The following is an 11,531-nucleotide window of genomic DNA, read 5'->3' as shown; positions in this document are numbered from 1 at the left end:
CCGGCGGAGTCGTGGGCGCCGCTGTTCCCGCGCCTGACGAAACTGGACTGCGGCACGAACGCGAGCAACCACGCGCTCCGCGTCGACCGCGTCGTCAAGGCGCTCGAGGCCCTGCCGGACGTCGCGCACGTGGACTTCGACGGCGTGTCGCTCGGCGCGGGCGATCTGCCGCGCATCGTCGACGCCGCCGGCGACCGCCTCGTGACGATTGATTTCGAGGACGCCTGCGTGCCCGTCGGCGACCTCGTCGACTGCTGCGCGCGGTGCCCGCACCTGCGGCGCCTCACGCTTCCCTGCACGACGGGCTGCCCGGACTTGGAGCGGCGTCTGGGCGACGTCGCGGCGGCGGCGCCGAAGCTCGCGGGCTGCATCCTGCCCGAGGCTGTGTGGAAATCAAATCTTCAACCCGACTTCAATGTGAGCGTATGCGACGGTTTCGACGCGAGCTCTTCTTCTATGCTTCGAGAACTTGACGAGAGCAATCGATCCGTCCAAAAATCAGCCGAATCGACGTCGATTGGACCGAGATAGAGAGTTCTGAAGTTTGGTGGGAACCCCCCAAACCAGTGGTTGATTTCCACACAGGCCCGAGGACAGCTGCATCGGCGACGAGGACCTCGAGCCCTTTTTCGCGGGGCTCGCGCTGACGCACTGCGAGATCCGCCTCAGCGACTACGCGACGAACGCGGCGCTCTATTGCCTGTTGAACGGGCCGTCGCGCGAGACGCTCCGCATCTTCTCGGTGGAGCACGCGCCGGGCGTCACGATCCGCGGCGTGCTGGCCGTGGTCATGGACTGCCCGAGGCTGTCGCACCTGCGCTGGGTCGCGAGCCGCGACTCGGAAGATCTGGTGGACGACCTCGAGACGATCCGCGATGTGCTGGCGCCGAAGCGCTTCCACCTCCCGCGCTGGCCCGGGCGGAGGAAGTCGAAGACGGACGTGGCCGACGCGGAGGTCGCCATCGCCGTCTTCTTCGACGTCGTGCTGAAGGCGCGCGGGGGCGGCGCGCTGATCGAGTTCTACTAAACGCGCGTGGGGAGAGATCTGGGAGAGCGGGAGGCGTCGACCATGCTCCGCACATGAGCTCCGGCATGAGGTCTTCAAGCCCATCAACGACGTCGCCCACGCCCACGCTCGCACTCGCACATCATCCCCTTCCTCATAGTGCCGCCCCGCGTCCCACATCGTGTACGACCCTAAAAAAATCGACCGCTCGCCACGCTTTCCGGGCAAACGGCCGCGGCGGCCGGGCGACGACCGAATCAACGGCGCGCCGTCGCGGCGCGCCGTCGCGGCGCGCCGTCGCGGCGCGCCGTATGAAACCTCGCGGTGCGCCGTACGACCGTCGCGCGCGGCCTTGGCGACCTTGGCGACGTGGCCGCATCCCGCGGCCCGTCCGCGGTTCGCCGATCGTAGACGATCGCGCGTCCGCCTCGGATCGGCCGATTTCGCCCGAACCCGCTTCCCCGCTGACCCATCGTCCGCCGACCACCACGTTGCCCGCCCCGCCCTCGCCCGCCCCCGCATCGCCCGCTCCGCGGATCGCCGACGCCCTCGGGCCCGAGCGCCCGAACGCGCCGGGACCCGCTCCTCGCGCTACGCGACCGAGACCTTACCCTCGCGCCCCCCTCACAGGCTTTCGCGCCGTATTAGCTACACAGTTCACACGAAGATGAATTGGAACGCGTTCCTGCTCCTCGCGCTCGGCGTCGTCGCGAATGCGTCGGTGTTCGACGGCCTCGAGGGGTCCGACGCCAGCCCCGAGGCGGTCCCGTCCGACGACGCCGAGGACGCGGACGTCGATGGTCTACCGGGCGTCGAGGACTCGGCCCGCCATCTCTCGGAAGCGTGCGCGGACTCGGAGACGTGGTACCAGGGCACGAAGAAGTGGAAGACCTGCGCGTGGGTCGGCAAGTCGCCCGCGAAGCGCTGCAAGGCCGCCTGGGTCATACACGGCGTCAAGGCCAAGGTCGCCTGCCCCGTGGCGTGCGGCATCTGCCCCACGACGTTCTGCGCGATTGAGCGTAGTGTTGCACAACGCATGCACATACTATCTTTTATCCATCACTCCGTTGATATGAGTGCCTTTGTAGCGCATCATGTAGACATACTTGGTGTGGCTCCTACAAACCTGCACATTTTCGTTCACGGCGCCAAACTTGATGTTCCCGTACCGCGTGTAAACCTGCGTTATTATCCAAATATAACGTATACTTCCGCTGTCAAGCGAGATATTATAAACGCGCACCTTCGAGACCTCGGATCAAGACACCCGAATGCGCTCATAGCTCAAGTGGATGGCGATGAGCGACTTTATCTGCCCTGTTCGTGTACGTCTACAGACAAGATCATAATTGCAACGATGATCGATCGCTGGAACGAGACATCTCCGCTGTGCGCTAATGTGCGTGGGAGACTGTTAAAGGGCGGCATAAGAAAAATTGCCACGGCACCTATCATGTGCAACCGAAGAATTTTGCAGTTTAAAGGTTCGCAACGCGGCCATTACAACGGTACTAAATGCAAGATTTCCTCCTGTAAGGGTGCAATGGAACACTTCAGTCTCACAAAAACACAGTTTAAACTTGCCAAGGAGAAGCTTGCCACGTATCATAATGACAAGGAGAGAGGGCCGATTTACAAGCGCATGCTGGCGCATAATGACAGCTATTATTTTGACTGGATGCGTAAAAATCCAGTGATGTGCCCTTCTCTGCAGATGAATCGTGCCGATTCGGGTCACTGACGAACTACGCCATCATGCACGGCTGCGGAACGCACGAGCTCCCGCGAAATCAGGACATGGCATGGATCGTCGCCTTCGTCAAGTTCCCGCCGTTCAAGGACGCCGAGGGCAAATTCGACCACACGCAACACTGCTACATCTGCAAGCGCTCGCCGCCCGCGACCAGGGCGGCTACACCTTCGTCGAGCACGACAAGGCGGTAGGCGCGAACGGCCTCGTGTCGTCGCGCCTGACCAACTGCTGCATGACGTGCAACAGCGCGTGGGTCGCGGAGTTCGACCGGCTGAGCCGCGTCTACAAGCTCAACTTCAAGGAGAAGTGCGCCTTCGCGCGCAAGTACGCGGCCACTTCCACTAAAAGAAGTCGAGCGGCCAGCGCGGCTGTAGAGAGCGCTCGGAACTCCACCGCTCTTTTTATGCGCGCCCCTAGGGCTGGGCGCTCGGCGGCTCCGGGAGGTCCGTGTCGGGCCGCGCGGCCCCCGAGGAGGCCCCCGCGGCGCGGACGCGCTGGACGAGGGACGGCGGCAGGATCGCGTCGACGTCGTCGAAGCGGTCCGGGTCCGCGCAGATGACCTCGGCGCAGCAGTCGAAGAGGGACGGCGGGTTGAAGTAGCCGCAGAGCACGAGGGTGCCGTTGTTGCCGCAGGCGACCTCGAGGACGTCCCGGCGGCTCGCCTTGAGCCTCGAGACGACGCGCGGGAACTGCTCGTTGTCGACGTTGCCGTGGCCGAGCTGGCCCTTGTTCCCCGCGCCGCAGGAGTGGACCTCGCCGTCCTCCGTGAGGGCCACGGAGTGCTCGCCGCCGCAGGCGATCTGCGCGACGCGCTTCGCGCCGAGGCGGTCGAGGAGCCGAAAGTCCGGCTGGTACGGGTGGCCGCGCTCGTTGTGGGGGAACGACTCCGGGTCGCCGAGGCCGAGCTGGCCCTGGAAGTTGCGGCCGCAGACGTAGGCCGCGCCCTCGGCCGTCAGGAGCGCCGTGTGGCCCCAGCCCGCGACGACGCGGCGCACGCGGAGCCCGGACACGGAGTCGACGCGCCGCGGCCGCGGCACGAAGTGCGCGCCCTCGCCGTTGCGCGGCACGACGTCGTTGTTCGTGTAGCCGAGCTGGCCGACGCGGTTGTGGCCCCAGGTGTAGACGTCGGCGGGCGACACGAGGGCCACCGTGTGGTAGCCGCCCGGCCCGACGGAGATCTCGCGGACCGCGCGCCCCCCGAACGCGTCGAGGGGCCGCGGCGTGAGCACGTCCGCCGCCGCGCCGTGGCCCGTGTACTCGTGCTTGCCGAAGGAGTAGGCGACGCCGTCGACGCCCAGCGCGCACGTGTGCACGGAGCCCGCGTTGACGCGGCGGAGCGGCCGGTGCGGCCAGAGCGCGTCGACGCGCGACGGCTCGTGGCGGTCGTCGACCTGGGCAGGAAAAGAGAGATTCAAGTTCGCTTCAACGTGAATGTGCCGCGCGCGCGCGTTCCGGGAAAAGCATCCACGCTTCGAGACCGTTCCGAGAGATGATCGCTCGTCCAAAAATCAGCCGAAACGAGTGGAAAACGGCCGAGATCGGAGCCTTTGAAGTTGGGCATGTCGCTCTCTTTTCCTGCCCTGTCGTCGACGTCGCCCAAACCCAGGCGCCCGTTCTCGCCGGCGCCCCAGGTGTAGAGCGCGCCCTGGGCGCTCACGGCGGCCGTGTACGCGAAGCCGCACGCGACCTGCGCGCAGACGACGCCGACGAGCGCGCCTCGGACGAGCCGCGGCGCCTTGAGCGAGTGCGCGTCGCCGTGGCCCAGGCGCCCGAAGCCGCCGCGGCCCCAGGTGTAGACCTCGCCCGCCGCCGTCAGCACCGCCGCGTGCTGGCCGCCGCAGCACACGGCCGCGACGGCGACGCCGAGCAGGCCCTCGACGAGCGCGGGCGCGGGCTCGCCTGGCACAAGGGTGATTCGACGTCGCTTCAACGTGAGTGTTCCGCGCGCGCGCGTTCCGGAAAAAGCATCCACGCTTCGAGACCGTTCCGAGAGATGATCGCTCGTCCAAAAATCAGCCGAAACGAGTGGAACACGGCCGAGATCGGAGCCTTTGAAGTTGGGAATTTCGCACCCTTGTGCTGCCCCGGGGCTCGCCGCCCTGCGCGTCGTCGTCGACGGTGCCCATGGCGTAGACGACCCGCGCCGGGTCGGACAGCGCCACGAAGGCGCCGTAGAAGCCGCCGCCGCGGCCCCGGTGCTCCGCGAAGCGCCCGAACGACGCCATGGACACGAAGCCCGCGGCGTCGCGGACGCCGAGCGCGGGCTTGAGCAGCTCGAGCGTGCCCCGGGGCTGCTCGCCGAACTCGTCGACGACCGACGCCGTGAACTGGGCCCAGGGCACCTCGCTGGAGAAGCGGCCGAAGCGCTCGATCCAGAAGAGGCGGCTCGGCACGTCGGCGACCGCGAGCTCCGCGTCGTCGTCGCCGAGCGCGCCGCCGACGTAGCAGCTCCCGCTCTCCGCCGCGGGACCGCCGCTCAGGGACTCGGCGAGCTGCGACACCTTGCGCTCCACGTTGCGCAGCGTCGAGAGCGGGCTCCGGTCGCGGAACTCGGCCCCGAAGAAGTTGGACCGGCGCGTCCGCAGGTCCTCGAGCGCGTCGCGCGCGGCCCGCGCGCAGGCGAGCACGTAGGCGAGCGTCGACGCCGACCCGGCCTCGCGCTCGTGGAGCGCCCGCAGCGCCCGGTACAGCGCGCGCGCGAGGGCGCCCGTCGACGGGTAGCGCTGGCGCAGCGGCTCCTCGTCGTCGGCGTGCTTCTCCAGCATCTCCAGGGCGTCGAGGCAGGCCACGGTCACGGCCTCCACGCCCACCACGCGGGGGGACTCCATCGCGAAGTTTCCCCCCGGCACGGGGCGCGAGCGCGCGGGCACCGGCGCACCTCGATGGGCAGGATGCGCCGTCAAAGGTTGGCCTCCTCGAGGCCAATCCGCCACAACACGCCCCGCCACAAAAACTCGATCGCAAAAAACATCAGAGCTTGAAGCTTGCGCGCCATCAGAGTTGGCACCCTCGCGCCGTGACACCATGGACCTGGCGCGCGACGGCATCGCCGGCATCACGCTGGCGCTCACGTCGATTCCCCAGGCCGTGGCCTACGCGGAGCTCAGCGGCGTCGCCGGCTGGCGGGGCCTGGCGACCATGGGCTTCCCCTGCATGGCCTACGCGCTCGTCACGGGCTCGCCCTGGGCGTCCATCGGCGTCACGTCCATCACGGCGCTCATGGCGCGCACGGCCCTGGCGGACGCCCACGAGGCTTTAGACGAGGAGGCCTACGTCGCGGTCTACGCGTGCTTCGCCGTCGCCGTGGGCGTCGCGTCCGTCGCGCTCGCGGCGCTGGGCCTCGGCGGCGTCGCCGTCGAGCGCATCCCCGGGGCCGTCAAGGCGGGCTTCAAGCTCGGCTTCGGCTGCGCCGTGATCTCGTCGCAGTGCGCCACCGCGCTCTTCGCGGGCGGCAAGCGGGACCTCGCGGCGCTCCTCGCGGGCGACGACGGCGCCTTCGGCGCGGCGGCGGCGGCGCTCGCGGCGTTCCGCGAGGCGTCGCCGGCCCTGGGCGGGCTCCTCGCGGGCGCGCTGCCGACGCTGCGCGTGCTCTACGCGGTCTGCCACCCGGCGAGCTGGTCGCCCGAGGTCGTCGCGGTCGCGGCCGTCGTCCTGTTGGGCACGCTCCACGGCAAGAAGTTGTTGCCCAGGGGCGCGCCGCCGGGCGTCGAGGTGCTGGTCCTCGTCGGCGCCGCGGCGCTCTACAGCGAGCAGGTCGGCTACGGCGGGGGCGTCGTGGGCGCGCCGCCCGAGGGCGCCGGCGGCGCGCCGTGGGAGCGCATCGTCGCGCCCTGGGCGCTGCCCTGGGACCGGCTCGTCGACCTGTGCTTCGGCGGGTCCTTCCTCAAGCTGGCGCTGTCGGCCGCGACCTTCGCCGCCGTCGACTTCCTCCAGTCCGTGTCCGTGTGCTCGGCCTTCGAGTCGGAGAACGCGCTGTCGTGGTCCCCGAACCGCGAGCTCGCGGGCCAGGGCGTCGCGTCCGTGGCCTCCGGCGCCTTCCTCGGCGGGCCCTGCGGCGCGTCGCTGTCGCGGTCCATGCTCGCGCGCATGACGGGCGCGAGGAGCGCCAAGGCGGGCTTCGTCCACGGCGCCGCCGCCGTCGCGCTGCTGCCCTACGCGGCGGTGCTCAAGGCCGCGCCCAAGGCCGCGCTCGCCGCCGTCGTGCTCGCCGCCGTCGGGCCGGGCGTCGCCAAGCCCAAGGCGCTCCTCGCGCTCTCCGGCGCGGACGCGGCCGTGGGCTGGGCGACCGCGGCCGTGTCCGTCGTCGCGGACCCGACGTCGGGCTTCCTCGCGGGGCTCGCGCTGGCGGCGCTGCTGGCGCCCTTCAAGGGGAAGCAGGACTAAGGCGCGTTCGAAGCACGGGGGCATGGAGGCGCGGGGAAGACGTACAGGCCGCGGTGCACCATCAGCCGCGCTGCAGCTCCAGTCGCGCCGCGCCGCCCTCGGCGCCTTCTCCGGCGTCGCCCTGACGCCGCTCGTCGCGTCCGCCGACGACGGCGACGACAAGCCGAACCTCGCGAAAATCATCGGCAAGGCCGCGGGCGGCACCGGCGACGGCACGCCGATCGGCTTCCCCAACTCGGGCTACGCGGGCCAATCCTCAAAAAGCATCGGCGAGGCCTTCTCCGCCGCGACGGGCTTCGACGGCGATATCAAGAAGCTCAAGATGCCGGACCAGTTCACGGACAAGGCGTTCAAGAACAAGGGGCCCTGCACGCCGACGGCGTGGAAGCAGTGTCCGAACACGCCCTAGGCTAAGCAAGCTATGAGAGGCGGCCGATGTGAAACTCGGAGGCGGCCGATGTGAACCTTTAGAGAATGAAGCGGTCGAGCTTGTCCCCCCCGTCCAAGCTCGGCACGGCGTGCGTCGCGTCGAACGCGGCCGCCGCCGCGGCCGCCGCCGGGTGGTCGCCGTCGACGGTGGCCAGCGCGAGCCGCCGGTGGTCGTCGGCGTGGCCCTCGCGGAGCAGGGCCGCGAGGCAGGGGAGGAGCCGCGGATCCAGCAGGTGCAGGTCGTGGAGGACGACGGCGGCCGACGGCGACCGCCGCGCGTCCGAGAACAGGTCGACGAGGCGCCTCCGCGCGACGTCGAGATCCCTGCCCGCGAAGTGGGCGGCGTCGACGGCGCGCTGGAAGGCCAGGTCCGGCGCCGCGTCGAGGACGGCGTCGGCGAGCGTGCGCTTGCCCGCGCCGGCCGGGCCCACGAGCGCGAGGCTCTTCTTGCGGTCCGCGGCGGGCGCCGTCGCCGCCGCGGCGGACACGGCCGCGGCGGCGGCGAGGCAGGCGTCGCGCGCCTCGACGAAGGCGGCGTCGCCCGACCGGTCGAGGCTCTGGTCCGCGCGGGACCGCCGGCTCCTGCCGAAGACGGGCGTGACGTCGTCGGCGGCTCGCAGGAGGTCGTCCGCGGCGACGACGACCGCGTCGGGCTCGTCGCTCCGGAAGGCGCGCGCCAGCGCGAGGGACGACGCGTTGCGCACGGCGGCCTCGAGCTCCGCGCCGGAGAAGTTGGCCGTCTTCGCGTCCGCGAGCTCCCGGAGAGCCGCGCGCTCCGCGTCGCCGAGCGTCAGCGCGCCGGACGCCTCGAGCGCGCGGCAGTGGAGCCGCAGGATGTCGTAGCGGCCCGGCGCGTCCGGCAGCGCGATCTCGACCTGCACGTCGAGGCGGCCCGGCCGCAGCGCCGCCGGGTCCACGAGGTCCAGGCGATTCGTCGTCCCGATGACCAAGATGTTGCTCTGCTGGCTCATGCCGTCGAGCTTCGCGAGAAGCTGGTTCACGACGCCGTCGCGCGCCGCGCCCCCGAAGGACCCGTCGCCCGTCTCGCCGCCGCCGCGCTTGCGCATGATGGCGTCGCACTCGTCGAGCACGACGACGTGCAGCGACGACGCGCGGCCGAGGCGCTTCCACTCGTCGTCCGCGGGCTTGAAGAGGCCGCGCACGGCCTGCTCCGATGCGCCGAGCAGGTGGCTGAAGACCTCGGGCCCCTCGACGACGACGGGCTTCCGGTCGCCCAGGACCCTGGCGAGGCCGCGCGCGATCAACGTCTTGCCCGTGCCCGGCGGCCCGTGGAGCAGCAGGCCGCGCGCGTGGCGCAGGCCCAGGCGCTCGCGCGTCTCCGCGGGCACCATGCGCGACATGAGCACGCGCCGCAGCACGCCGCTGAGCTCCTCGCCGAAGCCGCCGACGCCGAGCGCGGCGCCGAGGTCCTCGGAGGCGTCGACGATGGCCCGCCGCTGCTTCTCGGCGATGCTCGCGCTCGACGTTTGCTTCGCGGGCAGCGCGAAGCGGCGCCGCGTCGGGCGCGCGAGGGTGTTTGCGAGCGTGCGGAGCAGCATCGTCGTGTGTGTGCTTTGCAGGCGACTGCGTCGGGCTAATGTGACGCGGCGTCTAGCGGCGGCGGTGTGCGCTTTGCAAGTGGACTGCGTCGGTGGCGGCGCTGCTATGTGACCGCTTTGCAATTGCACTGCGTCGGTGGCGGCGCCGCGATGTGACGCGGCCGGCGGCTTGCCTCCCGCGGGCGGACGTTGATGACTCGTTGACGCTGTTCTCCCGCCATTCTCCTCAACTCTCCCGCGCGCGACTGTGCACAACGATGAACACGAAAAAAAAAAGGACAACAAAGGGGTCGGTTAATTGCGGCGGCGCCTCACGGCTCGAAGGCGAAGGCGGCCTCCGGCGGCACGGGCCGCGGCGTCGGACTCGGGCACGTCGCGACGCCCCCCTCCTCGCACTCCTCGGACTGCGCCTTGTAGCTCAGCAGCTCCACGGCCTTGGGCGCGCCCCAGCCCAGGAACTCCTCGACGGGCGCCAGCCCGAGCTCCTTGGCCGTCTCGACGAGCGCCAAGATTTGCGACGCGCACCACTTCTGGACGACGAGGTCCCGCGCCCAGCCCGGGATGGCGCCGCCCGGGTCCACGCAGGAGTAGTGCGAGATCAGCGTCTCCGTCTCGGACACGGCCGTGAAGTTCCACCAGACCTTCTGGGCCTTGGTCCGCACCGCGCCGCGCGCGACGGGCGTGCCGTCGTCGACGGACTCGTAGCGCACGGCGAGGCGGTTCTCGTCGGGGTACGGGTACGTCGTCATCTTGAGCACGAGCTCCCGGTCGCGCACGGGCCAGGGCTGCTGGAAGCGCTGGTAGATGAAGTCCGCGCCGTCCGCCCGCCACTGCCGCTTCTCGACGAGCGTGTCGTCCCACTTGTCGTACTGCTCCAGGTCCAAGAAGACGGTCATGAGCTCGGCCATGGACAGTCCCACGACGGCCTCGCCGTGGACGGCGCAGAGCTGCGACGCCTCGTCGATGCGGGCCCGCGTGACGACGCCCCGGTTCTCCGCGACGACGCGCCACTCGGGCGACAGCTTCGCCGACGTCGTGAGCGCCAGCGTCGCGAGGAGGGGCGCTCTCATGCTTGCTGCTTCGTTGGTCACGTGCTTCGGCTGCTTGGGCCCGACTTGAAACAAGCTTCGGCGGCGGCGGGTCGGACGCACGATCAATTGTCGCTCGACAAGCTTCAATGTTGGTGCATCTTTGAGGCCGTAGGGCAAACGGGACGAAAGAAGCCGGGATGGCCGCGGTTGGCGTCGGGTTGGGATCGTCGGTTTGGTAGGCGGGGGTGGCGTTCCATGACGCGGGAGCGGAAGAAGACGATCTGGGACCAGCTCCCCAACGCCGTGAGCGGCATGCGCTCGCCGCTGAGCTCGGCCCAGCAGGCGCGGAGCAAGATGCTCTGGGGGCGGCTGCGCACGGGGCTGCCGCTGCGGACCGCGGAGCAGTCGCGGCGCCTGCAGCTCATGAAGCGGCTCCACAAGCGCTTCGCCAAGGGGCGCCTCGAGCTGCCCGTGGAGCAGCGGCGGCGCGACGCGCAGATCGCCGTCGTCGACTCGGGCGGCCTCGCGGCGCGCGGCGGCGACGACCGGCGGCGGACGACGCCGAAGCGCCACGCGACGACGGCGAGCCGGGGCCTCTACCAGATCTCGAGCTGGCTCGACGCGCGCGTCGGCGTCATCCACCCGCTCGCGCCGCTCAAGCTCCGCTGGGACTCGTGCACGGGCTTCGCGCTCGTCCGCGCAGGAAACAACGCGACTTCAATAGGCATGTGTTTGCAGGATATCGTTGCTCTCCTGTCTGAAAAGCAGTCGCCGAGAGAACACGATCCGTCCGAAACTCAGCCGAAACAACGTCGACGCGACCGAGCTCGAGAGGTTCGAAGCTTTTGCCGGACGGGGCGTTCCACTGGTTGGTTCCGGCGCAGGTGCTCATGCTCTGCCTCATCATCACGCCCTACCAGCTCTGCTTCGAGCGGTCCAACAGCGGCCCCTTCTCGCCCATCGAGTCGCTGAACCTCGCCATGGACATGTGCTTCCTCGCGGACTTTTTGATTACGTTCCAGACGGGCATCGTCGTCCAGGGCGGCGTCGTCGAGAGCCGCTACGTCATCGCGAAGACCGGCGTCCCGCGGCGAGTTTCGAGAGCTTTCGACCGGGGACACGACGAGCCATCGTCACCGACGCGCTCGGTAGGCCAAGACCTACCTCAAGGGCTTCGCGACCATCGACCTGCTGGCGAGCGTGCCCTTCACGCACATCTTCCTGCTCATCAAGCACAACGAGAACCGGTCCGCGGGCCGCGCGAGCTCGCTCACGCGGCTTTTGAAGATCCTCAAGGTGAGCCGCATGCTCAAGCTCTTCAAGCTCGCCAAGCTCATGAACGGCGCGAGCCAGTGGGACGACGACCCGAG

The 11,531-nt window shown here is 69.6% G+C and overlaps 5 protein-coding genes across 5 annotated transcripts in view; 2 read left to right on the top strand and 3 right to left on the bottom strand.

The window, feature by feature from the left end:
- The window catches only part of AURANDRAFT_64119 (hypothetical protein), a gene marked incomplete at both ends in the record, with an annotated part of 16,928 nt that extends 13,978 nt beyond the window's left edge, over nt 1-2,950 (top strand). Inside the window, 4 exons of the mRNA XM_009038889.1 lie at nt 10-386; nt 586-1,017; nt 1,637-2,025; nt 2,721-2,950. Coding sequence (XP_009037137.1) covers nt 10-386; nt 586-1,017; nt 1,637-2,025; nt 2,721-2,950 — 1,428 coding nt within the window. The remainder of the gene's footprint in view (nt 1-9; nt 387-585; nt 1,018-1,636; nt 2,026-2,720) is intronic.
- A 222-nt stretch (nt 2,951-3,172) lies between these two features.
- On the bottom strand, nt 3,173-4,617 carry AURANDRAFT_26269 (hypothetical protein; the record flags this gene model as incomplete). Its single annotated transcript, XM_009038645.1, has 2 exons — nt 3,173-4,015; nt 4,351-4,617. Coding segments are annotated over 2 exons (1,110 nt in total), but the record flags the coding sequence as incomplete, so codon positions are not given.
- A 1,166-nt stretch (nt 4,618-5,783) lies between these two features.
- AURANDRAFT_64117 (hypothetical protein) lies at nt 5,784-7,551 on the top strand (the record flags this gene model as incomplete). The annotated part of the gene is made up of 2 exons (XM_009038890.1): nt 5,784-7,061; nt 7,219-7,551. The coding sequence occupies 2 exons, from the start codon at nt 5,784-5,786 to the stop codon at nt 7,549-7,551; spliced, it is 1,611 nt and encodes a 536-aa protein (XP_009037138.1).
- A 691-nt stretch (nt 7,552-8,242) lies between these two features.
- AURANDRAFT_7355 (hypothetical protein) lies at nt 8,243-8,704 on the bottom strand (the record flags this gene model as incomplete). Its single annotated transcript, XM_009038620.1, has 1 exon — nt 8,243-8,704. A coding segment is annotated over one exon (462 nt), but the record flags the coding sequence as incomplete, so codon positions are not given.
- Nucleotides 8,705-9,441: 737 nt separating this feature from the next.
- Nucleotides 9,442-10,200, bottom strand: AURANDRAFT_64116 (hypothetical protein; the record flags this gene model as incomplete). Its single annotated transcript, XM_009038644.1, has 1 exon — nt 9,442-10,200. One exon carries the CDS (start codon nt 10,198-10,200, stop codon nt 9,442-9,444), a length of 759 nt encoding a protein of 252 aa, XP_009036892.1.
- Between the last annotated feature and the right edge of the window lie 1,331 nt (nt 10,201-11,531).

This window comes from Aureococcus anophagefferens (genome assembly GCF_000186865.1).
Source record: "Aureococcus anophagefferens unplaced genomic scaffold AURANscaffold_9, whole genome shotgun sequence".
NCBI classification, from domain to species: domain Eukaryota; class Pelagophyceae; order Pelagomonadales; family Pelagomonadaceae; genus Aureococcus; species Aureococcus anophagefferens.
The sequence above is the reverse complement of the archived record's forward strand: the minus strand, read 5'-3'. Positions and strand labels throughout refer to the sequence as shown.